The sequence below is a fragment of the Carettochelys insculpta genome, chromosome 11 (genome assembly GCF_033958435.1).
Source record: "Carettochelys insculpta isolate YL-2023 chromosome 11, ASM3395843v1, whole genome shotgun sequence".
In the NCBI taxonomy this organism is placed as follows: domain Eukaryota; kingdom Metazoa; phylum Chordata; order Testudines; family Carettochelyidae; genus Carettochelys; species Carettochelys insculpta.
This window is the reverse complement of record NC_134147.1, coordinates 41,471,630-41,499,523: the sequence shown is the minus strand read 5'-3', so window position 1 is coordinate 41,499,523 and position 27,894 is coordinate 41,471,630. Positions and strand designations below refer to the sequence as shown.

The 27,894-nt window shown below is 39.7% G+C and overlaps 1 protein-coding gene across 3 annotated transcripts; it reads right to left on the bottom strand.

Moving 5' to 3' along the window:
• Positions 1–338: 338 nt before the first annotated feature.
• UBA3 (ubiquitin like modifier activating enzyme 3) lies at positions 339–27,894 on the bottom strand. 3 transcript variants are annotated; one of them, XM_075005569.1, is made up of 18 exons: positions 27,874–27,894; positions 27,716–27,757; positions 24,460–24,580; positions 22,346–22,426; positions 19,621–19,703; positions 15,873–15,953; positions 14,744–14,787; positions 14,394–14,458; positions 10,294–10,449; positions 10,065–10,167; positions 6,884–6,997; positions 6,286–6,339; positions 5,222–5,258; positions 5,065–5,146; positions 3,150–3,250; positions 2,930–2,993; positions 2,783–2,837; positions 339–1,137 (listed from the first exon to the last, which is right to left on the bottom strand). In XM_075005569.1, exons 1-18 carry the CDS (start codon positions 27,891–27,893, stop codon positions 1,049–1,051), a joined length of 1,392 nt encoding a protein of 463 aa, XP_074861670.1. In that variant the 5' UTR covers position 27,894; the 3' UTR covers positions 339–1,048. The 3 variants fall into 3 exon arrangements, with proteins under 3 accessions (XP_074861670.1, XP_074861673.1, XP_074861674.1); XM_075005572.1 differs by lacking the exon at positions 27,716–27,757 and having other exon boundaries at positions 27,874–27,893; XM_075005573.1 differs by lacking the exons at positions 14,394–14,458; positions 14,744–14,787; positions 15,873–15,953; positions 19,621–19,703.

Below are 27,894 nucleotides of genomic sequence, written 5' to 3'. Positions count from 1 at the left end.
TTAAATGGTTGTAAATGTAGCCACATGTTGCAGGACATGTTTATGTCAGTGTTTTCAGTGTGATGGTCTTCAAGTACAGTCTAATTATACATCTGTAGAAGCTGGGAAGAGAAAACATTTTAAGAATAGAAAAGGAGGGCTGTATCAAATACAATGACAGATTTCAGATGCATTTGAGTTCATTTGTGCATAAGTAACTCTCAAACTCTCTCACCTTTTGTACTCAAGGTAATACAAACAGCTGTTTTAACTGAAATGGAGGTACCTTATATTTTTATCTTTTCTTAATTATGGTCATATATTGTCCTGAATTTCCACTGACACACTGCAGAACAAGATATCTTTATATATATTTTATTAATAAATACCTTGAGAGCATCAACGATAACCAAATGTAACTCGCCAATTCTGAATATCAGTGGGCATTTGACTGCACTATTGTGTACAGTAGCCACTAGTCTACTGGACATATACACGAAAAATACTTCTCATTCACAGAGCTTCATTTAGTTTAATTTCATTGTCTTGCCATATTTTGTAACCAAAGTGAAATAACCTTCTGCAATATGTAATACCTGTTTAGCAGGTTAATAAAAATGAGTATTAAATAAAGGAGGAAACATTCAATACTTATTTTACTCTACTGCCCACAGGTAATGTATTTGGATTCTAAAATTTAATTTAAAATCATTGTTCTCCTTAAAGGATATTCTTTTGTAGATGTGAGTGTTCAAATGCAAGCAGAGAACTCCTTTGACTACCATAAAATGTCCACATGTAGGAAGGAGTGTTGGCATTATTTTAACAGCAGCAACACATAAACCAAAAAATTATCACTGTACATTAAGTTCTGTACATTAATGAGCATTTATACAAATACCATCCACCAAATATTGGCGTCTAAAGACAGTTCTAATATAAGGGTGATTCCAGCAAGGCTAGTACTTAAAAGGGACATTTTAGGTTACTCTTAACATCCGCATATAGCACAACATGTTTTACATGGTGTGCAGAATTTTCTTGCTGTATGTACAGTTTATAATTGGTCTTAAGTAGTAAAATGAAGCTTGAACAGCATAGTCTGTGGTGTAGTTATATCAGCAACTGCCAGTTCCTGACCATCAACAAGCCCCAACTCTGAAACGAGAAAAAAATAAAGAAGTTTCATGCAATAGATCTATGCTTACAAACCACCAACCAACCAAACAACCCTCCCCTCTCACCCCCTCCCCCAAGGTACAGTTCTAGAAAGGCTTAAAAAAACTATCAGAATTCAGTTTAACATAATTCATTAGCTATAATCTCAATTTTTAGTCACCCAAAATCACGACTAGCAGATGTTTGTCAAGAACAAAGAAAAAACATTTCACAGCATCCTTTGCCGACTCAAATATTTTTCTAATGACATCTGCCCAAATAATCGTGACTACTAAAGGAGTCAGTGGCTCCTTCCCAAAATAATTCTGATGACAAAGCTGACTATGAAAAGAGGTTAACCATAGTGCAATAATTAGTGAATGAGAAGGTGGGTTATTACCCTCGTATAGGTTCAAAGTAAAAGTGTTTGTGAATTAGTAGAGAATACACATAATGAAATGAAGAACAGGAAGAGTGGAAGGAATGGAAAAAGGGGGTGACAGAGGCTGTCTACACGAGACAGAGAATTTGAACACAGATATACAAATTTAGCTATGCCAATTGTGTAGCTAAAAATTGATTGATTTGCAGTCGACTTCCACATCTGTCTACAAGGCAGTAGGTTGATGGGAGCATTTCTCCTGTTGACCTTCGTTATTTCTCACCTTTCACAACCAGCACTGGAGACGACTTTGATCCCTGAAAGTGTCATTTCGCGCTTTCCATGGAAGCGGACAGCTAGCTACACTGGCTTGTGGTAGCTAATCCCTATAATTTCTCCTCCACAAAAATCCCAATTTAACCATTGGGGAAAGGAATGGGGCACAATAATCCCAGATTTAAAAAAAAAAAACACTCAAATCCATTAATTTTATGGTAATTCAGCAATTTGCACATATCTTAAAATGAGCTAATCAGCTACTGGAGAGGTAGCCAAGTTAGTCTGTACTCCAACAAAACAAAACAAAACAGCAGAAATATAGTACTTAAAGACTAACAGAATGATTTATTTGGTGATGAGCTTTCGTGGGACAGACCCACTTCATCAGGTCAATCATTTCCAATACTGACTGACATATATAAGTACAGAGGACAAATAAATAAATAGTAATAAAGGCTGACAAATCAAATACATAGAACTGAAGGAGAGGGAGGTGGGGTAGGGGACTATTAATTGTCCTGTCTGAGATAATTACAAGCATTAAAGAAAGGGAAGCAGTCCTTGTAATGCGTGAGCTAATGGGTGTCTCTGTTCATACGACATGTTAATGTGTTGAATCTGAATATGAACATGAATTCCAACTCACAAATTTGTCCCTCTAATCTGTTTTTAAATTCTTTTTTGCTCCAGGACACAAATTCTCAGGTCTTTAACAGAATGCCCACTCCCCTGAAGTGTTTAGATACCAGTTTAGCTCTCTACAATTAGTCACATAGTAATTTTATTTCATGTATATGTAACTTTAAAGATTTGTTGCATGAAAGTGGGCAAACCTGCATAATACAAATAACTGTGCTCCTATTATTGCACAATGTGCACTTTGTTCTACAGAAGCATTAAATAAAACAGCACAAGATCTGTGAATCATCAGAGCTCTGATTTATTTTATGTTTTCATCTTCTGCATATAACAATCAGAAAATACCTTTCAGTGTCTTGGAAAGATTTGGCCTTGTTCGTTCTTCAATTGAAGCTACCGTCTGCAAAGTAAATTTTAAAAATATTTTAATTGAACCAAGTCAAACTTAAATGAAACTCATTTAACTAAGTAAAAGCAAGCAGGTCTGATCACCTGTAAATAGAGTGTTTTATTCCCCCCATACACAGTTGCAGTGATTGCTGGAGATTTCATTTGCCTATATGAAAAACACAAAACATAAAACATGAGAGCTACCAGGATAAAACGCAGTTTTTAAAAAAAAAACAAAAAAAAAAACAACCTTATCTTAACATTCTGCAAACTTCAAATTTTTAAAAATTAATCAAAGAAATCAGAATAGTGGCAGACTTACAATGAAGCATTATTAGTCAAATAATCCAAGACTTCCTGTAGTTTAGCTGATGGAGGAAATTCTATATTTTGGGGAAGTTGGCTGCAGGCTGCACAATTTTCCTATCCAAAAAAAAAAAAAAGTGTAGTGATCAAGCATATACTAATGTATTTTGTCAAACATGTATATCAGGATGGGTAATGATTCCAACTGTAGATCTTTGCTGTTACAACTACAGTAGTCCCCCAGATTGTGTTCCTGGGCAACCTAGCATAACTCAAATTTAGCACAAGTCAGTGGAAGCTGGGAACCAGGCAGCAGCTTGCGGGGAAACAGGAAACTGACCAGCGCACTACTGGTGGAGAGCTGGTAACCAGACAGCAGCCTGGTTCCCAGCTCCCATAGTGGCGTGGAGCCAGGAAAAAAGCTGCAGTGGTACAGCTGTCTGTCCACCTGGCTTCCCCCAGCTGGGGGAAGCTGCGCCACCCTGGCTGGCTGTCCCCCAGGTCCTCCAACTGGGGGGAAGCTGGGGAGAAGCCACAGGGGCAGAGCTGTCTCATTCCCTAGCTCTCACCTGGCTCTGTCCCCTGTGCTCTCACCAGCCCCCAAGCCCCTGGAAACCCCAGGATTCAAACTCGTGTAAACACAAACTAAGCGCAAGTTGCAATCATGTATATCTATTGTTTACTGTACTTGCAAAATTTATAAAGGCATGGATCAAACTATATTTTTACAGAATTAACTATGTCCTAACCTCTTCATGCCAACAGTTGCTGTTGTGTCCTTAAGGCTATGTATTTTGTTCTGGGAATTATCATTCCTGATGTCAGAGGTTTACTACTTCCTTGATCCTGCTTTCCAGGCTCAGCTACTGTTCTCCTCCAGCTATATTAGCAAAAGCAATTGCCAGAGTTAGGGATTTTGTCACCTGGCTCATCTTTCTAGACAGAGGCTGGTATTTTAAACACTGGCTGCAGTAACAACGCCAACACAAATAGCTGCTGGGGAATCCTTCTTGCCCCTTCCCCAGCCACTAAGAAATTTTTGCTCAATATTTCTTAAATAAGAAACCAGTATTTTATATATATTTTATGGTGGATTCCTATGTATTTTATAACGAGTACTGGTAATTTGATGCATGACAGTGAATTCTACACCTACTCCAAGTATCAAGTGCTCCTCTTTCTAACAGACACATCTGACTGACTGCTTGGCCCCTGCAGAGTAAAGCTACTGATCACTGAGGATCGGGAGGATTGATGGAAAGATTTCTTCCACTGTAATAGCAACATGCCCATGTGTGTCTGATGTCCTGGCAGATCAGCAACTACTGACCTTAATTTTTACTCCTCTTGAAAGCTGAATAGATTTGTTGCTCTCTATAGCTGGGTTTACATAGAGCTGTTCTCCTGGCAGCGCCATGCTAATGAGCAGCCTCGCAATTGCAAATAGCAGCTCATTAACATAGCCGCAAAAAAGCTCACTCTCCGCAGAGGGGGTGCAGACAGTAAAGAGGCTGTGTGGATGTGGCCCTGGGGGCAAAAAGCCCCTCTGGCACAAGGGGCTGGCGACAGCCACGGGACCATGCTAGTGAGCAGCCATTTGCAATTGCGAGGCTGCTCATTAGCATGGAGCTGCCGGGAGAGTGGCTCCATGTAGACCCAGCCTATGGGTCTAGCACATCATCGCCTATTAGATCAATCCCCTCCCACAAAATATTTTGTATACTCATCAGGCCGCTCCTCCAGCAGAAGTAGACCAACATATTGTTACTTCTATTTTCAAAACAGAAGTGGAAGTATTTAAGTACTACAGTGGTGGGGACCAGACACTGAATTTTAACTTCAGCAAATCAGTAACTAGCTGCTATTGCAACAGGTGATAAATCAGGAAGCAACCCAGCCAGCTCAGGAGGCTCTTCTGTAATAGTACTAACCTTTCTTTCAGCTTCAAATGTATAGGTGTATAATCCATCTACGTCATTGAACACCAAGTAGTTATTAAGAGGAATGTATGCACTGCAATGAGAAATGTGTTAATGTTTATACAAACAAGTTTGTTGAAAATATTTATATCAAAAAAACACATATTACCTTGTGGCTATTTTAAAAACTTCAGTGGCACATACAGCTGAAAAAAGGAAAAACAAATAGTAATTTTATTCTCAATCTCAAAATATATACAAAAAATCAGAATGCCTAAAGATTGAAGGTTTCTTCAGCGACTTAGCTGGCAGAATATAGGGTGGACTTGCCACTTATCTGAGACAGTTTTGCAATGTTCTGTCTAGTTTTGCCCCTGCACGTATGGAATGGATTTTGTTATGCACACCAGTAAGGAGGTGATGTGTGAAGCATCATGCCTATATTCATGCACATAACAAAATTCATGTGGCAGGGACAGGGCCAAGGGTTCAGAGTGTTGGAGGGGACTCAGCTGGGGCTTGGAGAGGCAGGGGCTCCTGCAGGAGGAGACAGGTGTTCTGGGGCGGGGCTGGGGTGGAGGGGTTCAGGGTGCAGGAGGCAGCTCAAGCATGAGAAAAAGGGTTTGGTTGCAAGATCCGGGGTAGGGCAGGGATGAGACATTTTCCATCTGTGTTGGGGAGAGCATCTCTTCTTCCTGTGACAGTTCTGGGGCTGGGGGAGGGCAGTAACTCTCTCCATCTACCACCACCCATAGCAACGCCAGGACTGGGAGGAAAGCATCTCTCCTCTGGCAGGTCCTGGGTTGGGGGTCAGAGGAGAGGTACTCCTCCTCATCTGGGGCTGGGACTAGTGGAGATGAGTCTCTCCCCACTGCAGCCTGGAGTGTTTGTGCAGCCTTTTAGTAGACACTTTGGTCTTGTAGAGCTGCACTTTTTATTTCTACATTTTTAAGATGGCAGTGCATCTACAAAAACTTTTCCTTATTCTTAAATCACAGAAAGCGCAAGATCAAACATAGATATTATGTAGAGAAAACAGGAATAATAAAAGAAACAAGTTAGCAAACTGGGAAAACGCCTAAACTACCCACTCTCACTCTCCATTTTAACTGTGGCCCCATGAAAAACACTCACTATCCCTAAAGGACAGGAAAAAAGTGAGGGACACTTGTACTAAGATTCCTGGGAACCCTCTAATGAAAGCCAATGCTTTTCCTTCTGTCACTACTGTACCTGCAATGACTGCATTTGTAGAAGCTACCGCTGGAATGATCCTCTTAACCACCCCTGAAGAGACAAATCATACAACATTAAGCATTTTGCAAAGCAGCTCTCTCATACAGAGGGTTGTTGCACAAATTTTGCAGTTACTTTGATTGCAGCACAGTTTAACCTAAGGGCTTGTTTATACCAAGCAGAAGACCGATTCTCACCGGGTCTGGTGAAAATACTGCAAAATTGATCTCTCTGGGGTTGGCAGTTGACTCCTGTACACCATGCTATTGCGTAGAGTACGGAAGGCTGATGTGAGAGTATAGCAGTTAGGTCTTCACTAGGGAAATTAATCAAACCTGATACATTGATTCTAGCTATGTAATGTGCCGCAGCCAAAACTGCATATCTGAAATCAACTTACTTCCTAATATAGACTTAACCTAAGTTACTTTATACATTTTTCTATGCTGGACTTTTCTATAGCTCTCAGCAGTGTACTATGTGCTAGATGATGAAGTACCTCCCCCCACTTATTTTTTTTTATTTATTGTAGCCATTTGCAAGTGGTTACTGTACACATATGTTCACCAAAACTCTAACTACTGCAATCTCTTACCTTGAGTAAGTCTGTATGTAACACCCTTAATATTGAATTGCGATGCTCTTTCTAATGATTGTTGGTAAATCCACTGTATATGATCTGGGTCATCGCCATCCAAAGGAACACCCTCTACAGGAAAATTAAAGATATATAAATCGAAATTCATAACGGCTCTTCATCAATATCTAAAAGTTCCAAATTTGTTTTAAATGACTAGCCCTGGTGAGCATTAGCACATATTTTTGGAAGTATTGCTCGCAAAACAATTTAGTTATTAAAACCAATTTCCATATATTTATGAGCTCTGATGAAGAGTTAATAAGGTCATGACATGGACGCACAAAATATAGCATACAGGAGAGCCATGGGCAGGGAAACTACATTGAAGGATGAGGGGCAGCATAAGAACAAGGAAGGCTGGAGTGAAGAGCAAGGGGCAAAAAGTTATGAGAGGAGTGAAATACGGTTAGGGGAAGATAAGGAATCCATTTAGTGGCCTAGAGAGAAATCTCTCCAATTCTGTCTATTCTACATAGCCAATTCCACCTTAACAGAAGATAGTAAACAATCTACAGCTTTTAACTGGAATTCTGTTATCCAGAAACATTCCTCTTCTTGCAGCCCACAGGTCCCAACAGCCTGTCAGTTGCTGGCCTGGGCTCCCCACTGTGTGTGCCTGTGGTCATCGGCGGGTTGCCAGGACCCATGGGCCGGCAGCTGCAAACAGCCATGGGGAGCCAGGGCAGTCGATGGCTGCTAGGACCCAGGGACAGCCAGAAGTTGGGACCCAGCTGCCAGGACCTGTGGTCAGTGAGCAGCCAGATGTGGGGTTGTCAGCTGGCGGAAGATGACTTTCCCTCAACTGGAAAATACTGTTGTCTGTTTGATGTCAGGTCCCGAGGATGCTGGATACAAGGGATTCAACCTATATCTTGACTGGGGGGCCATCCTTCCAAAGCTATCAGGTTCTTAACAGTTTAATATTTGAGACTCTCAATGCCCTTTTTTTTTTTTTTTTTAAAAACTCCCAAAGGAGATTGCTGGGATTAAAACATTATTAAGCTAGAAATACCTTAAATACCTTAATACCTTTTAATACCGTAAAAGAAAAAGGTATGGTAACCAAAACAAAAAAAGCAGTCATGTAGCACTTTAAAGACTAACAAAATAATTTATTACATGATGAGCTTCTGTGGGACAGATCCACTTCTTCAGATCTTAGCCTTACCAGAACAGACTCAATATATAAAGCACAGAGGTCCAAAAATTGTTATCGATGTTCACAAATCAGAAAAATTATCATCAGGGTTGGCAAATCAGAAGAGCAGAGGAAGGTGATGGGGAAGAAGTGAAGAGTTAGATAAAACAAAGTATGTACAAGAGTCCTTATAATGGGTCAGGTAATTGTTGTCCCTGTTCAAACCACCTGTTAATATGTTGAAATTGAATATGAACATTAGTTCTGAGCATTCCTTCTGTAGACTATTTTTAAAGTCCCTTTTTCAGTAGAACACAAACTTTAAGGTCTTTAACAACAGAATGGCTCATCCCTTTAAAGCGCTGGCTGACAGGTTTGTGTATCTGGAGATTTTTTATGCCTGTTCTATGTCCATTCATTCTTTGTTGAAGTGTGTTTGCAGTCAGTCTTATACATATGGTGTATAGGCATTGCTGGCACATGATGGCATATATGATGTCAGTTAAGGAACACGAGAATGTGCCCCTGATTCTGTAATTAATGTGGTTATGTCCAGTGATGGTTTCTCCAGAACAGATAGGTGGACAAAGTTGGCAATGGGGCCTGTTGCTACCTAACTGCTTTTTTTACAATACAGACTAGCAGATACCTCCTCGTCTATTACCAAATATTAGATTGCTTCTCAATAATGAGGACTACATGAAGATAAGATTGTCTGGTTTCTGTTTATTCTGCGAATAGTGGTCGTGGGGCAGAGTTAAAGTTAAGTTGCTTTAACCATGCATTTTCGTACTTCCCAATATTAATTTTTAAGTATAACTTCAAATTTTCAGTTTTGTTGTTGGAGGAATAAAACCCTATACATTCTCAAGAGTTGAGACCACGTGATTTTTAAGGGCAACAATAAGATAAGTAGACTAAATATTTAAACTACTTTTTCTAACATAATTACATGGACACTGCAAGATTTGTATCTCCCTTCAAATCCCCTGAAAGTCTCAATACTTTTTTTTGTCCCAGAAGGATGCACATATCAGCAATCAGTCAAATGCAGCAGCAAAGTTATAGGTGCACACAGGGAAACACAAGTTCAGCAAAAATATCTATGTTTTCAAGGATTCATTATGAATACAGCAAGGTCACAACATTCACAAATTCAATTACTCGCAAGTGGTTTGTCATCCATTGCACTGTTACTGCCACATGGCACGAGGCATTGTAACCGCCCGCACAGCCCTGTTATTGCTGCCGCACGGCATGAGACACCATAGCTGCCCACGCAGCGCTGCTGTTGCCACCAAGCGGTGTGAAGCACTACAGCCACCCATGTGGTCCTTCTGGAGCCACTGCGAGGTGCCCTAGCCACCCATGTGGTGCATCCAGATATTCACTAAATTCAATATTCGCAAGGGTTCTCAACACTGAACCCTTGCACATGTTGTGACCCTACTGTATCAAATAAAAACAGTTTTTAAAATGCGATACTTTGAAAATTATACGGTATTAAACTTTCCATTATTCAGCATGATAAAAGGGCATTTTTCAACAGGATCATTCATGCAGACAGACAGATTGAGTCTAAAATTATACATTTGTTTATTTTTACACTAATAGAAAATTTCATTATTGTCTTCTAACAATCATATCTCTTCTTTTCTCTGATTACAGAAATTGGGGATTAGAAAAAAGAATAAACAATGTATGATGAACAGGAGATCAACAACTTTTCATTCAACATGAACAGTCTATTGTTTTCTTTCCAATACAGCTGTAAAATAATTGCTTTGGGATGAAAACTGACACACAGGATTTTAATTCAAGAGTGAAGTTTATCTTACCAATGCTGGCCAAAGTGCAAAACTAAAATAATCTATTTACTGGATCAAAGTATGATTTTACACTCTGATATGGGTGCAAATACTTTGATTATTTAAAAATAACAGTAGTTCATGGATTAAAAATAAAATAAAATAAAATAAAATGAAGCATACTGGTTACCTCCAAAAGGATGCTCCTTTGGCCACTGTAATATCCTGACATATTCAATACAATGTTCTGGCAGCCTGGGCATAGATGCAATAGTACACATGGGAAAATTGATCTGATGAGGAAAGATCATAAGTGACTTAACATATATTTTTCTGAAGGACAGAAGGAGGAGGAGGAATAGGTGTCAGAAACAGAACATACAAGAGGGGGGGAAAAAAACATCAATGCTTTTAGTTACCTGAGGTGGATAAAGTTCTAATGTGCATTCAATACAAGCTGTCATTCCAGGTATTATCACACGAGCGTTCCCTTTAAAACCTTCTGTCCCTCCATCTATCAAAGGAATGATAGAGCTTGGATCTAGCATGCCATCTTCATAGTTTAAAAAAGACATCTGTGAAAATTACAAATTTGTAAAAGTTGCATTAAAAATTATACCAGATCCAAAAAGTTCCTTAAAGATCACCTATTACTTAAAGATATAACACACCATGACATGCTATGAAATACAGTAAACCCTCAGTTTTACAGACTTTGATTTATCAGGCTTTGGGAACAAAGAACGTTCCTCCAGTTGTTCCCAAAGTCCACTGAGGTCTGTAAAATCATGACCTCCCCCTCCCAACCTCAAAAAAAAAGCTGAGACTTGCAGCAGCCTGGACGAGCCACCACGCGCTCCTCCCATCAGGGGTGGGATGCATACTCAGGCAGACTGGAACTCACATACGCACCCTACCCCTGGTAGGAGGACCACATGGCGGCACCTCCAGTTGTGCCAGCAGGGTCCCAGCCATACCAGCGTGGTCCTGAAGCTCCTCCAATGGTGGCTCTGGTGAGTGGCAGGGTTTTGGTTTGGGTTTTGGGGGGACAGGGAGGCAGGACGTGTTGGGGCTGGGGGCGCCTGGTGGGGGTGGGTGGGCAGTAAACCCTCGCATTTAATGAACTTTCGGGAATAGCAGATGCCTCTCCCCGATGAGTCTGTTAAATCAAGGGTTTACTGTATTCAGTATTGTAATTAGAATCATCTATATACCTCCTCCCACTTTCATATTTGTTATTAGATACATAAGACTTAAAACTTAAATTCTTTCACCATGGAATCTTGTTCCTATAGCCAAGTAGAACAGCTATGTTATTAAACCATCAATTTTTTTTTTTAAATAGGCATGTAGCTACCATTATATCTGACCAAAGTACAAACTGGCCTGTTATTTATGTTTAAACTTAAATATTTCGTAATACATACAGTACAAATGTCAATGGAGTTTTGCAGACCAAAATTCCTTCTTTATAAGTCTTATAAATAGTTTTATACCTAAATATTCAGCACTTTACATCTGCAAAGCGCAATACAGATGGTACCCCCTAAAATCAACACGCTCTGGGTCCAGCAAAACTATGGATTTCCTGGACCAGAAATCCAGGGCAAGAGGGTAACCACCTGGCAAACCCACGGGGGGGGCAGCAAAGCTGAGATGGAGCGCTGGCATACCCCTACAGTCCCACCGGAGGTCAGGGATGGAACTCTGGTGTCCCCCAGCAGCCCTGTGGGGCCAGAGAGCCAGATCTGGGGCTAGCTGCAGTAGCAAGCCAAGGAGTAGGGGACATTAATCTCCCCGGTCCAGCAAAATCCCTTATTCAGGGTGCCTGACCAGGAAGGTGAAACCTATAAAAATATTAGCCAGCCCATCCTCCCAAAACATGTATGGAGGTAGGTAAATAATTTATCGCCCTATTGTACAGATGAGGAAACAACAGACATTGAAAGCTTAGGTACAGTTGTTCACTGAGCCATTTCAAAGTTAAATAGAACAGCTAAGCATTTCTAGGATCATTTTTTTCTCAGAGAGTTAAGTGTGTGTTCGCAATTCAATCTGATTTGATTAATAGGAATAGTGGGCCCAAACTCCCTCCAACTGTTACTGTCACAGTACACAGAATCTCAGGTCTTTTAAGCAAGTGGTATTTAACCAAGACAATGGATACAACCACAAATACAAACAGGCTTATATCAGTTTCAGTTTGACACCTTTGTTTACAAGGAACCACACTCTACTTAAAAGTCTATACTGCACAGACATCCAGATGAATTCACAGCAAATCCACATCATGCAATTTTATCAGCGGACTAGCTGTCACTCAGCTCTCTCTTTTCCAACTCCTCACAAGCCAAACATCTATCAACAGTACGTCTACCATCCATTCAAAAAAGTTGTTAAAGCCATAAAATACATTAAAGGATCACATATGTAACCTCAGCATCCTCTTCGCATTACTAATACCACCCCCTAGAAAACGTTGTGTCATCTGTCTTCCATTCTGCTGTCTGAAAAAGCACTTTCAGACATTTGAGCAAGAATCCTTGGCTTTCTCAAGATGTCACACCCACGTTCATTCATGCTTTACTCAGATGGCATCTCATTAAGCCAATGAATAAACATCAACATCAAGTTACAAAGTGGTATTAATGGAAAACAAGTTTACCTTGAATTCTGTTATTTATATTATTTAAAGTTAGATCCTGCTTTTATTTATTTGTTTTTAAGTGAATATAATGCTCACTAAAGGTTGTTTTTTCAAAGAACATTAGCACAGGAAGCAGCAAGGCAAACTACTCCAAGCTTCCTGTTACTGAATCTCATCTCTGGGCTAGGAGCATTTCCAGATGTGAAAAGAGAGTTAAGTCTCCATGCTCGTTCAATTCTCGGCCTCTCAAAGAGAAAACACACACTCTCTCTCTCTCTCTCTCTATACCGATAGATTTTGTAAAACTAACTAGTGGCATTCTTCACAAAATGTAACAGAGGTATACATTTCATCATGAATCACAAGGCAGTCAGGGGTGTAACTTCATACATGAAGATGACAACAAACTCATATATTAAATACTAGAGAGGTTCAAGCTGTATAAGGCCGACCCAAAACTCATGGGCCAAATTCGGACTTTGTGCACTTCTCATATGGCTACAGGCAAGGAGCCCATATGAATGTTGCATGCAAAGGCACCATTGTTTTGAAGACCTATTTAGATTAGCCATGGACTCATGTACAATCCTTCTCGCATTCAGCTTATTCTTGCCAAGGACAGAAGAAGCAAACAGGGTGAAGTATGGCCAAAACAGGAGATATGTTTGCTGAAAAAAAGCAGATCACGCTTCCTTAGAATGCCCCAATCTGCAGAGCCCTGAGAAGCATGAACTCTGCAGTAAGCAAATATTACAGCCCATCCTGTATTTTTTTTTTGTTTTTGTTTTTTGAGTCAGTACAACCTGAAGCCTCAATTTTGCCCTCCAAAACTAAGCATGAAATTGCCATCACAGCATAGTCTCAACTGTCAGAGTGTGACCAACTGAATTTTGAATATTCAGCATTTGGATGGGGTTATAATAATTCTGATCCTAACAATTATCTGTCTACTATTACTTTTATTACTATTATTATTACCTTATTACCACTTTGCCTAAGTTTCTCTATTATGGTAGTGTCCAAAAGCTTCTTTCAGAGTGGACAAAGGTCTCCTCTGAACGCTACATAAAAATGTACAAAGACATGGCCCTTGCCTTAAAACAATCTACCTGAATGTCCAAACACCACACTCCCACAGTAGGAAAGAAAGGGAAGGAAAGCTGAGAATAAGTAACTAGCAAACTGACCCAGCATTGCTCGGGTATTGAAGTGAAATAAGGGGTTTTTCCTGTTTTGAAAATAAAAGGAAAAAGGATATTGTTTATGCAAAAGATTGAGGGGCCTATGTGTGGGAGCTGCGAGGAGACAGCAGGGTTCCCCCCCAGCACAGCACTGTGACTGAACAGTGGGGGTGGAGTTGCGGTAGAGGGGCATACACCCTTCCTGGCAGGGTGGAGAGCCATGTCTCCATGTGGCCATTGTTTTCCTGCTCTGGCCACTCTGCCACACCGCTGTTCCCAGCACACAATGCCCCCAGTGGCAAAACTGAAGTTCTCATCCCTCATGTCCGTGCTCCTCCCTTTCCTTGCCCTGGGAAATCCTGGGATTCCAGACATTTCCCACTTTCCAAGCACAACCAAACTCTGACCTTGGTTTAAGCTACGGTGAGAGAAAGCTGCATACCAAATTTTGTGGTCATAGCTCTTACAGTGTAAGAGTTGTTGAACAAATGTAGCATTGACAGACAGATGTACTCTAAAAAGCACAGTAGACGACGGAAAATGTAGGTCTTTACCAATAACTTAACTAGTTTTACAATTCCATTTTAGCGCATTTGTTCCATACTACTGTTATTCATCCTAGAAAGAAGTTTAAATTTTGCAAACTGTATGCAAATGATTAATTTTAGAAAGATTAAAATAAAGTCTTTACCAGCATGCCATTTATCCATCTTCTTGCAATTATAGAGTCCAGCCCACACACAATAATATGAAATTCTAGAAGAAAAATGTTATTTAAAATTTAAGTGTGTTTTTCTTTAAATCATCAATATATTTTATTCAAATTGTTTAAACAGAAATTAAATTGCCTGTCCTATGTAGTCTATAACAAAGTTTCACTTTAAAAGTTCTGGCTTTCAACTAATAAAACTTCCTGCTCACTACAAAAAAAAAAATAAAAAGCGAACACCTAAACTAACTTAACAAAAAATGGCAATCAAGAACTACAGTGCTCTGCCAAAACACAAGTGGAGAATTTGTATATTAGCAATTGGTACTTACGTCGATAGAAAGTTTCATCCATATCCTGAATTTTTTTAAAATGTCTGAATGTATATGCAGTAAAGGAATTATATCACGGTAATTTCATACTTCTATAGTATTATAACCAAATCTAGGTTAACAAATACAAAATCAGTAAATCAAAAGATCTAATGATGTAGCAATATAGTTGTATACAGCACTTTATTAATATTTATATTAGATTAGTGATCAGAGGCCTCACAATTCCTAGAAAATTGTGGCTGGACCTTAGGACCATTAAATCATCAGCTATGAAGACAAGAATAGGAACTCATCTGGAGAGTGCAGTCCAGTCTCTTCACCCTCACATTTCTCTGAAGGCGATGAGGAGCACAATCTGAGCTTAAGTGAACGGGAAGGCTGTGAAAGAAAGCAGTGCTCTGACAAAAATGAAGCTAAATTTGTAATCCCCTGATCTCAAGATCAAGCCACTCAGAGTAAACTATCAGGGACGCATGAAAGCAGGAGAATGGAAGAACTCCACACTGAAAACCAAACAAAAAAAGATAGTCTAAAAAGATTCACATAAACGCAGAGAAGTCTCAACTACCTTAAACTGAATAATAAAAATTTGAGAAAATGTTATGCTGTCCAATTGGAGTAATGTATTCTGCCACATTTCACCCTGCTGCCCACTTAGTTCAGAAGAAACCGAGTGGTGGTTAAAGATACATTCCTGTAGAGACTGAACAGGGTGCACCAGGATATGGTTAAGAGCTGGTGTAATTGCAACACACATGGCTACTTGTCTATAACTTGTGGGCCCAGGAGGTTCCATGCTGGCAATGGTCCTGAAGATTTACAAATATACTTAGTAAATATAGTTGATGAACAACTTAATGTTTATCACAGATTTTACTGCATACTGTAAGGAGTAACACAGTACAAACACCAAAACCTACTTCTGTGCCCATGTACACCTTTGAGGTTCTACAAGATAATGCCAGAGTGGGAAGGAACCTAAGTTATCGGCCCAATTCATAACTTATTTCCTGAATGAGCAACAAGAACTGAAGTTACATTCTTTAAAACTAAACAGCCAGACAATTTACAATAATCTCAAAAACACAACAAATTCAGTGGCTCTCATTTCTCTACCAAAGGATACGGTACAACAGTGCAATTAGGAACTCGATTGTTGAGAAATTCTGCTGCAACTTCTGCTTTAGGTCGTCCTACGTCTTTGGGTCTGCAAAAAAAAGTACTTCCAAAATTCTTATTCTAATAGTACGTTACCGTTAGAGAATTAATCTCTTATGAATAATTTACACATGAAGAAACTGCAGAAGCATCTAATAACTGATACTATTAAGGAGTATTCCTGTCACTTCTGCAATGGGTTTTACTTATAAGCTTCAGACAAGTGACTAAAGCAGCAGTTCTGAACCTGTGGGTCACATGCAGTCCAGTTAGTACACACTTGCAACTAAAAATGCTAAAAACCTTCATATTTTTAAATTAAACAGAATAAAGCCAACTGTGTGCTAAAAAATTCAAAGTTTTGCTGCTCTGGTCTAATGGAATGCTCCTATAGTATACACTCTTGGGGTAGTTGTGGGAGAAACTAGAGCAGGTTGAAAACCACTGGACTAAATGTATTTAAAGATCTTCGTAAGTGCTGTTGATGCCAAATATTTCAAAAACTGTTGGATATTTTATTTTACTAGGAAAGAAAGTGGCACTGTGAAGCTGATACCTTATTATACATAAATCCTTCTACGGTTTTACTTATTCTATTACCTTTAGCATCAATTAATCGATACTTACGTGCTACTTGTTCCATTTAACAGCTTTATTCTGTTTAAAACTTACTTGTACCCAATAGAAGACTTGCTGTTTAACAAATAATTTGATTTCAATTTAAAATGTAAGAAGCTATTAATCTGGAAGTGTGGTGTTAAAGTCTACTCTCAATTTACTATATGCAACTCCCACCAAGAGCAAGAAAGGGCAGAACTAAAAAAATGTATTCTCCATCCCACAACTGGAGGGATCTTAACGGGTTGCTCCAACTTAAATGGTCCCTTGAAATGTGCATAAACTACTTATTTTAGACAATGAGTTCCAGCTTGTGACAGTGAGTACGTTTCCCAAAACTGAAGATCTGTGGCTATATCTACACTTGCCCCCTACTTCAAAGGGGGCATGGTAATCAGGGTGATGGGAGATTACTAATGAAGTGCATATTCGCTGCAGCACTTCATTAGGCATATTCTCCCCCATGGCAACTTCCAAGTGTCAGACCTTGAAGTGCCAGCATGTCGTATAGCTGTGGGCACTCTGAAGTGCCTGCGCTACTTCCAAGTGCCTTTGCTTCCCAAAATTTTGAGGAGTAAACGCACTTGGAATTTGACGCGAGGGAAACACTGCCTAATGAAGTGCTGCATATTCATTGCAGCACTTCATTAGTAAATTCCCATCACCCTGATTCCCATGCCCCCTTCAAAGTTCGGGCCAAGTGTAGACATAGCCTATGTGTAATCTTGAACCTTGTCTCTCTCACTAACAGAAACTGATCCAATGAAAAATATCACCACATCTACATTGTCTCTCTAGAAGTCACAAAACACAGGAGAATAGATCTCTGTTCTGAGATACTGAAAAAAGCTAATTCAATTTGTTATATTTAATTTGAGACAGGCACTGATCAAGATTATAACCAGACCCATCCCATCCACTGGATGGTTTGGGGCAGTCACCCAGGGCATAGGAATGTAACATCCTGTTTAATCAGTTAACTGGTTAAATGCTAGGTTTAACCAGTTAAGCGATTACACAGGTTTGGGGACAGCTGAAGCAGCCCCCCTGCAGTGGACTGGGGTGTTCTGGCTGGGCTGGAGCACCCCTGCTCGCAGTGCGCCAGGGACCTGTGCTGTTGAGGCCTGGCTGGAGAATCCCTGCCTGCAGCATTGCCACAGGTGGGGGGTGCTCAAGAATGCCCAGAGCAGCCCCTACCTGTGCTAGCATCAAGCACACTCTGGGCAGGGGTGCTCAGGTAAGTCAGAACCATCCCCAGGTGCAGTGGCCCTCAGAACACCACACCTCCATGCGCACTGAGCTACTCTTGTATGGCTGGAGTGTCACTGCTCACAGCAGTCCTAGAGAAACCTCTTGCCGACGACAGGCTGGGGGTTGGTCTAGCCCATACCAATTAACCTTTAACATCCCTGCCTGGGCACCACACTTTGTGGGATCCACTCCCCCAGTTGGGAAGGGGGCCACAGAACCTGGGCGATGCAGGGGCTGGCAGCACAACCAGCCCAGTCTGCTCTGCCAGCTTCTAGCATTGCTTAGGAGAGGAGGGGTCAGAGGCTTTGAGAAAGGGGTGGGTGAAGAGCAGGGATGAAGCGGAGGCAGGGTACTTGGGGGAAATGGTGGAATAGGGGCAGTAGTGGAAAGGGGCGGGGCCTGGGTGGGGAAGACTCTTGGGGCCCACACACTTCTAAAGGACGGGTATTGACTACAACTAACAATATTTCCACCAGAACTCTGTACAGCAAACTGTACTGTTAATTTGAGAAGCTCACCGGTAAGTCTCTAAGCACTACAAGAATTAACATTTTCTATTTTCTACAATGCCAGCTCTGGAGAATATTATATATTTTATTTTTTAATCTTGGAAACACACCAGACTTGCCCATAGAAATTATGAGATAGCAAACTTCCTTCTCAACATGCTCTAGCCCAGGGATCTCGATCTCCCAACCCGTGGGCCATCTCTGACAAGAGCAGTTGGGCAATCCAGCCCAGGAGTCTTGGCAGGAGAAATAGTGCTGTCCATTTCTGTCCTCCAAACATCATCCCATTTCTGCCTTCATCCCATCTTCTCCACTCATCCCCAAGGCACTCCATCCCCTAAGCACACGGCCTTGAGATTTACCAGGGGACCTGGTATGGTGTGGCAGCAGCACTCAGGACCCCTCCCCCGCACTCCTTGAGACCACAGATGCCACAAGGAAGTGAAGCACACTCAGCAGATGCATTTGCTCCACTGAACTTCCTCAGGCTCCTATTGCCATGGAGAGTCTGATCGTTGCTGATGCACCAGGCCTCTCTCTCTTCCCCCCCTTTTCTCCCCACCCCAAGTAATCTCAAAGGCTGCACAGAAGAGGGCGAGGTGAAGGTAGGAAGGGGTGGGGCTTTAGAAACTGGAATGAACAGCCCCACCCTCACACCCCTGGACCCCTGAGCTGGACTGTGCAACTACTCCAGCAGGGGATGGCCTGTGGGCCAGGAGTTGACACCCCTGCTCTAGTCTCTCTCACAGCCGACCCAAGAGTGTGTACTATAAGAGCATCCTTGCATTTTAGTAAAAGACTATGTCCTAGTAATTTACTTTTATGCATAAAAAAAGTTGGGATTTTCTTGAAGGTACAACTCCAAATAATAACTTCTGTACTGCTTAAAAAGTATCCAATATTTATCTATGCCTACAAAAAGGTATTTCAGAAAGTACTCAAAATTGTGAAAGAGCAAAATTAAAATTGCTATAAAGGCTAACATTTACAATGACAGTAATACGCATATTCACCAATGACTTTTAAGAGATGATAATCTCCACTCATTGTCTTGTACCTTTTGTAGCCCTTGAAACTTGTGAAAATTAGTTTCAGACTGGTTGCAAAGCATTGCCAAATCAGAACACTAAGAATTTTATATTCACTGTGCATAGATATGAAAAACTGCAAAAGGTGAAAGGCAGTGCAGTATCAGACCCCAGTTTAGTTAAGAATGAGCATTCCCTTGATATGAGAAGTTAGTTAACAATGCTGATGGCACAATATTGGCCTAAACAGGTACACAATATTTTTGCTTACTAATTAAATAATATTCGAAATCATGAAAATATCACTTACCGAAACAAAAACTGCCTATTCAGATTAGAAACATCTATAGTATCCATATCAATAACATGGATTTGTCTAAAACCAGATAATGCCTGTGGAAATAAAGTGAAGCTTATAAGAGGAAGTTAGAACCTTACAGCTCATCAATAAAACTATCCAAGTGCTAAAAGATACGTGGAGATATACCTATTTCATAGACCTGGAAGAGAACTTCAGATGTAATTGAGTCTAGTCCCCTGCCCTCGCAACCGGATCTATCACCATTCCTGACAAATTTTTTTTAAATGTATTTTCCTCAGATCTCTAAATGGCCCCCTCACAGACTGAACTCTCAAACTGGGTTTAGCAGGCCAATGCTCAAACCATTGAGCTATCCCTCCCACCTCTGAAGGAATCTATAAATCGTTCAACACCATACAGAGATTGGCAAATTAACATAGACAACATGGCAAGTGTTGACTTTCTTCTCTGACATAAACATACGTGTATTAGACTAACAAAAAAGTGCAAAATGTCCACAGATTTAGCCAGTGTATTCTGTAGAAACTAAGGCTACATCTACACTAGTACTTATGTCAGTCTGCAAGGTGAAAAAAATTCTCCCCAACCAGAATAAATTAGTAAAACAGAAGCACCATCATCATCATCAGCACTTGTTGGGAGTGGTTTAATTATGATGACAAGAAGACTGTCCCTGTTGGCAGAGAGCAGTTACACAGGAGACTTTACATTGACAAGATGCAGCAGTACTACAGTGTCATTGTAAGATCTTCTGTGTCAACAGAGCACAGCACTTCATCATTCAAGGAAAGTTCACTTAAAATTTGTTTGGCAAAAGTAGGAAGAGAAACTTTCTGAAATGTAAGTGTTGTAATGCTTATATGATAAGTGACAGGACATTATCATCCATATTACATTAATTTTGGCTGTGTCTAGATTCAGTCTGGCTGCCTGTAGCATACTGCAAGTGAGGGGTCATGAAACTGCAAATGGCCACTTATTTTCAGAAAAGAAGCAGAGTAGACATAGTTCTCCCAGCAAAAATCCCCTTTGTCAGCAGCCCCTTATGCCTGATTTTTCCAGGGTTTTTGCCACAGAACCATGTCTACACTGCTTGTTTTTACAGCAAATATGCTGATAAAATGTCTGAATATGCAAATATGTCCATTTGCAATTTCATTAGCCCTCATTTGCACCATGCTGCCGGCAGTCAGACTAAACCTAGACACATCCTAAACGTAAGTAATACATTTGAATTTAGGTGTAGTCATTTTTCTGGTTAAAATACTACAAAAGCTGATACTGTGTTGAGTACATGAGAAATAGTCAAAGTACATTTTGAATTTGAAACACTATTGAGCTGAATGAGACATTCACACTTAGTTTGTTTTCTTTTGTTTTACCCTATCTGTCTGCAGTACAAGCAAGATGGTAATATGCAGATTTTACAACACAGATGGTAGCTTCACAATCACAGGAGATAGAATTTTTTAAAATAAGGTCACATTTTGCAAAACAGTAAGCAGTGTGAAACTATCTGAATCTACCTCTCTCTCATCTAAGTGGTTCAGAAATATTCAATGCGGAAAGTTAACTCTGTTGCAATTTTAAATACCTTTAACAACTGTTTCTGAATTAAGATAAATGCAGATCAGGGTTTTCCACGGCTGTGCTCAAATCACTGCTGAAAATCATCAGGACAAACTTGCAGTATAGACTGAAGTAGAGCCACCAGTATAAAACCATCTCATTATCTGAAAACAACGGGCTTAATATCTCTGCCACTGAAGAAAGACCAGCCCATCCTCAGTAATGACAAATGGTATTAAAGCACAATAATGTCCTCAAAGTTATTGTGAGGCTGATCCAGTAACTTAATGATGGTGCCCTGAAACTATCCCACAGAAGACTTGGGTCTGAATTGCAGTAAAGAATTGGAACGCTATGGAGACAAGCAAGAGAAAGAAAATGCCTTGTATTACTGGGCAGTAACCCTCCTGCCAGAATAATTGTGTGTTTGAAGATTTCAATTCAATCTTATAAAGCAATAAAGATACAGGCTGTAACATAGCCTCTCAAAAATGTGCAACTATCAAGCAGAACAGGTAAAATCTGAAGACACTGACAAAGAACCTCACCCTCCAACTGCTTCTAAGAATAAGATTCAATATTCTCACATGCATTATGACATGCAATATGACATTCAAAAATGAACAGTAAAAGCCTTATTATATACATGAATTATTCTAATGCTGTATTCAAAGCACTAATTAAACAAATCAATATCTACTTTTTAAAGTAAAAGCACGTGTTGTTGGACATCAATAGTAAAGGAGAAATTAACAGTGGATATCTAATAGCTGCATCGTCATGTTACTTCACTGGATGATGCTCAGTTATTTTAAGTTCACCCAAAAAATCTAAAGAAAATTAATTTCTATTTTAAATTGAACTATCAGTATTAAACATGCGTAAACTGAATTTTGAACAAGCTCACTATTTCATTTGCTACAGTGAATGGGATTTGAGATTAACTTGAAACTACAGCATCTCTGCTTATCCCTGAAAGAGACTTTCCAAAGCAAAGACTACAGGACCAAACTTAAGCTACCATCTTCCAAATACTTTCATACAAAAATAAAATGACAAAGCATTAAACAATCAAAATGAATGAATAAGCTCCTGTAGAAAGGAGTAGGATTCCAAGAAACAAAGAGGAAAACCAAGCAATTACCAGATTTTTCAGGAGTTCACATCCTAATCCTCCTGCTCCAATAACTAGAACTTTACATGTGTTCAACAAAAAGTCGAGAGGCTGCAAAGAATGAAAAATATATATTAATATACTGAACAGGAGAAAACTAAGATTTCCCTACTTCATCATAAAACATACAATAAATTTACAACTGCTAAGCACCTAATGAAGTTCTTTGATCTTGAACTTAAAGGCTGTGTCAATATTAGCATTCCTGTTTCAAGAGGCAAGCAAATGAAGAAAATCAAAAATGCAAAGGAAGTGCAGATTTACATAACTAGTACCTCATTTGCATATTCTTCTTTTGAAAGAAGAAAAGTAGTGCAGACTTGTCTCTTTCTAAAGTAAACCCCATCCTCAAAAGAAGTTCTTCTGACAGAAAAATATGCAAATGAGGTGAGATATGTAAATCCACATCTCATTTGCATGCTTCTTTCAAAAGAAGGATGCTAGTGTAGACGTAGCCAATTTCAGTCCACGGAAGTCTTATACCTTAACTAACTTTTGTAAATAAAATGTCTGCTGATTTCAATATTTTCTTCATATTTCTTATTTTATCAGGCTGATGAAATATACAAGTTGCCTGCCACCTTCCTTTTCAGGTCACAAAATAATTTATTTCAAGATCTAACAGGGCCTCTCTCTTGCACAAAAGGTTTCATACTACACAATACAAAATGAAATTCAACCCACACACAGAAAACATTGCTGGCCTAAAAGATGAAGAAATACTTGCAGTACTGGATAATTGCAGTCTGTGGACTGTTTCACCAGTATTTACTTAAAATAGAAATGTATGGAACAACACATTAAAGGCAAAACAAAACAAAATTATTGAAAGCAAACAAGAATAAACTGAAATGCACTGAAAAAAAAGAAAGACAAAAAAGCAATGTAAAAAAAACCTAGAGAACAGTTTCTATTTTGCTTTCAAATAAAGAGAGAACATTAAAAAGGATTACAAAAGCACAGACCAAGAATTTAGAATAAAAATGGAAAGTAGGAAGAGGGAAATTAAAGGTAATAAATAAGAATGCCTGGAGAGTGCAAAATTAATGTAAGAAAACAAAGGAGAAATGAGCAGGTGAAAAGGGGCTAAGGAACTGTTCATAAATAAAAAAGGAGGAGGGATAAAGAGGGGAAGAAACAAGTAATAGTTGGAAAAAAAGCTAAGTAAATTGAACCAATTTCTTTTGCTATTTACTTTTTCATTTTTTGTTTGTGCCAAGGCTACCATACATAACAGAATTGACATGAGTGTGGCACATGGACTCATAGTAACAGTTCAAATAGTTATTCCATTTTCAAATATGATGGAGTTTTGGTCATTCCCATTTTATAAACATCCTCCCTTCCCAATACAGTAGAACCTCATAAATTAAGAGCATCAGAGTTACAAACTGACAAGCCAACCACACTTTGGAACTAGAAGTATGCACACAGCCAGAAACTAAAAACCCCAAACCTCCAAATGTAATACATCATTATGTAAAAAATAAACTACTAACAAAAAGGGAAAGTTTAGTAAAAAAGATTTGTCAAGGTAAAGAAAGTGTTTCTGTGCTTGTTTCATTTAAACTAAGGTGGGTACAAGCAGCACTTTTCTTCCGTGTTTCCAAGTTTCAAAGTTGTATTAAGTCTATGTTTAGTTTTAACCTTTCGAAAGAACCACAAAGTTTTGTTCAGAGTTACAAATATTTCAGTTATGAACAACCTCCATTCCCAAGGTATTCACCGAGGTTCTACTGTACTATGACTATTTATGCTTAGCCCGATTCTTCATTAATCTAGGAGATAATTCCTTACTGCACCCCAAACAACTTAAAACCAGTAGAATGTTACTATTCTCCAGTTGGAATTCCAGGAAATAATCCACGTGCACAGTACAATTTATGCATATATTACTAAGAAATATGAAAGTGCAGAATTCTATTTACAACATTGGACTTTATTCTAAAAACATCAATTTATTCACTTTACACACACGGGTCTGCAAGCATTTTGCATTGCTGGATGGTACACCAATAAGTGTGTTTATATTAATTTGCAACACAACATTATGAACATTTTGATTTAAAATAAACAGTTCTCACTTGAGTGCCTGGCTCGAAATCAGGGTGTGTGAATGGTCCAGATCGCTCGAGGAACTTCTTTACATGGTTCCAGCGACCTTCCCAGTCTCCAGTGTCCCCACACCCACCATCAACAGCCATTCTGCACAGAACATAGTAAATTCAGCTGAAAAATCAGTAAAGAAAATGCCATCTCTAAAGCTTGGTTGTCTTTTAGCACAACTGATGGGAAACAATCTGTCTATTGTCTAATCCTGTAAACAGGTCCATATCTCTAACTTTACTCCAGTTCCAGTTGAGCGTACGTGTAAACATTTGCCGGACAGAGGGAGTGAGGGAGTATTTTTGAAATCCAAGTACTACCATTAACTGCACACCAAAGAAAAATAGATATCTGAAAATAATTTGACTAATTATCTATAATCAGCTAAAAGTGACCTGGGAAGAAAAAGTGAGTGCACTGTTTTGTGGATTGTTCCTGATCTACAAAGAATGCCTGGGTTTTCTTTCAGCCCTTTTCCTCAGACATACCAGAAATGTCAATTCCTATATTAATTTACTTTGTTGGACCTCTTAGATGAGTCTGATAGGCTTATCAGAGGTTCCCAGCACTTGAGTGCACAATAATAATTTTCCTTCAATGAATTTTATTAAGGCATCAACAAAAAGACAGCGGTCTGAATAAAAGTAATGCCATCTCATCTGATGAGGTGCCAATTTCATTGTACCTATTTGGCATTTACGCATAGGGTATTATAGAGCAGACAAATTTAAATTCTAATATAAGTATTTTTAAAATGATTTGTACTGTTAATTTGCTTTTAAATTTTAAAGAATTATTTTACATCCTAAAGCAAAAAGAGGCCATAATCGATTTTTCCACTCTTTACCTGTCACTTTCAGTAGTTCATATTTAAATTAAATTAAATGTCTTGTTGGAATACTTCAGAACCAGCATACTAATTTCAATATTGCTTTTAGGAGCTCTTGTCTCTCTCATACTAACCTAGTCACCGAATAATCCTTCCCAGAAGAAACACAACTCCCATCTTAAAATGTAGGTCAACTTAGCCTCTATAATTACCGTTCAGTGTTAACAAGAGAAGAACAAATTATAAGACAGTTTTTCAGTCTTAAAAATTAACACCCTACTTTGACCTATCCAAGAAATGTAGTTTGTTTAGCCCAAAAATGAGGGAAATCTGCATAAGCTTTTTTTCCCTCAAAATTCAAATAATGGACAATAGGTTAACTCTATTGTAATTTTTGGGGGGATTTTTTTTTTAAAAAACCTACAAACCATCTATAAACCTGCAAAAGACTTTTTATAATTTGGGAAAAAAAACTTGTTGTAAAAAAAAGTGTGTGGGGGGAGAAATAAATAAAATAAAATTTTAAAAAAGCCCTGAAACTGAACTTGCCTGAAGATTTCACAAGCTGTCAACATTTTGATTATTTTTGGACAGTGAGCCAAACTTATCCTTGGGGATTGCTATTGAATTTTATGGTTATACCAGTTACTAAATTTATGAAGGACTTACTAAAAAACACTACAGTACTACTTCTCTTTTGTAATTGCAACTTGCTTTACTTTCTTATGCAATATGTACACTCCCTTCCCTGATTCTTAGATCTATGGATCATCCTATTGTACACTGGTTCTCAGCATTTATGGTTATAAAAGAAAATTAAAAATTCGTAATTGCTTTTAACTTATTTTATTTGCACCACAATTATCCACCTGCATACTGTAATTCAGAAGATCTACTGTAAGTAAACAGAGCTATACTGAGTGGTATTAAGAATTGATTTTTCCTGTGCTCTTTTACATACAGTCTAACTGTATCCATTATGCAACCATACTTTTCTGGGGAGGGAGGAGAAAGAGGATTACATTTTTCTTAATTTACAGTTAACTGTAGGCAGTAAGATTTGATGTCAATTTAAATGTTTTGGACACCTGCCGAAACTGTTGTTTCAAGTGAGTTTTTTTTTTTTTTTTAAAAAATCATTTTTCAAGTATTCATTTTGTGGTAGCATAGTATTAGCCATTCTATGTGTGATTAAGTTTGTATTAAGGATCTTTCCAGTAACTATTTCAATTTATCTTTTTTTTTTTCGCCTGGTCTCTGCCAGTTCCTAAAGCTCCATGCTTCGCAGAGACCGTATCATATTCCTAAAAAGCTCTGCGAGACCCATCTCAAATATACACACGTAATGCCTCTGAGCCTGCCTCTCAAAACTAAGTGGCTAGATCTGTTTTGTGATCTTTAGGGTGAGGGGTTACAAGGAGAGGAAAGGATACAGTTTTAGGGCTCCCACACGTTATTTCTTGGAGAGTGAGGGTAGATGCATAAAGTCTGAGGTTTTAATAAGCAAAGATAACTCTTCTGTATCCTTGAGTTTTAATGCTCATTGGCCAAAACAGTCACCTCCTCAGGCCTCTATCAAGCAGTCCAGCCTCCTCTCCAGCATTGCCAGGCCATACTCATGCCAAGCTTCCAGCACCCCAAGCACCAGCCTCCTCTCCACAACAGATTCCCCCACCTTCCACAGTCTGCTACACAGGCCCCTTTCAGCTCACACTAACTCACCCACACCAGCTTCCTGCAGTCCCACAGCTCCAGCTCCTAACAGTCCCTGCCTCACATTGCCCCATTCCATAGCAGCTTCCTCCCACCCCACAAAAACCATGATAAGTTCTGCGGCACCTTATAAAGCTTATGGGGCTTCATCTTTGCCCATGAAAACTTATGCTCCAAAATATCTGTTAGTCTATAAGGTACCACAGGACTTCTCATTGTTTTTTGCAGATACAGACTAACACAGCTACCGCTCTGATACTTTTTCCCATCCCACAAAAACTACTTTGTGCCCGCAACCACCTCCCAGCTCTGCTTCACTTGACCTGGCCAAGCAGACTTCTAGCCATATCCAGACCCCCACCCTAAAAATCCTTCTACCAGTAACTGCTCCACCATTCCCACCATCAGGCCCCGTACTAATCCTCCTATCCTGAAGCTCCACCCCACCTCACCCAGAAGCTCCACCCCACCTGACCTTCGAACTAACCCATTCCACAGCAACTGCCTCCGGCCAAGCTCCCGCTGTCCAAGCCTCGCACTAAGCACACGCCAGCAGCTGCTCTGCCGCCCCTCTGGCCCGCACTTCCCCACCTCGGCAAGCTTCGCGCTAAGCCACCCGTCAGCAGGCCGGCCCTACGCTAGCCAGAGGCCCCGCCACCACACTAGGCCCCGCAGCCCAGCCCCACACTAACCCATCCGCCAGCAGCTCCTCTATCCTCCTTCTTTTCTTCTCCCTAAAAGAGAGAGAATAAAAGAAGGGTCAGTCTCGCGCTACCGAGCCCCAAAAGGAGGGAGCCCGGGACCCACCCAGCCCCAAGGGGGAGGGAGAACCACACACACAGCTACTTACGGCTCCTCGCCATCCGCCATA

Excerpts from the sequence above, each read along its gene's own strand:
- UBA3 (XM_075005569.1), bottom strand. The coding sequence starts at position 27,893 with ATGGCGGATGGCGAGGAGCC. Across the intron at positions 19,704-22,345 it reads GTGAACTCCTGAAAAATCTG|GCATTATCTGGTTTTAGACA; the intron begins GTAATTGCTTGG and ends TTATTTCCACAG. Across the intron at positions 5,147-5,221 it reads GTTTTTAAAATAGCCACAAG|TGCATACATTCCTCTTAATA; the intron begins GTAATATGTGTT and ends TTCTCATTGCAG.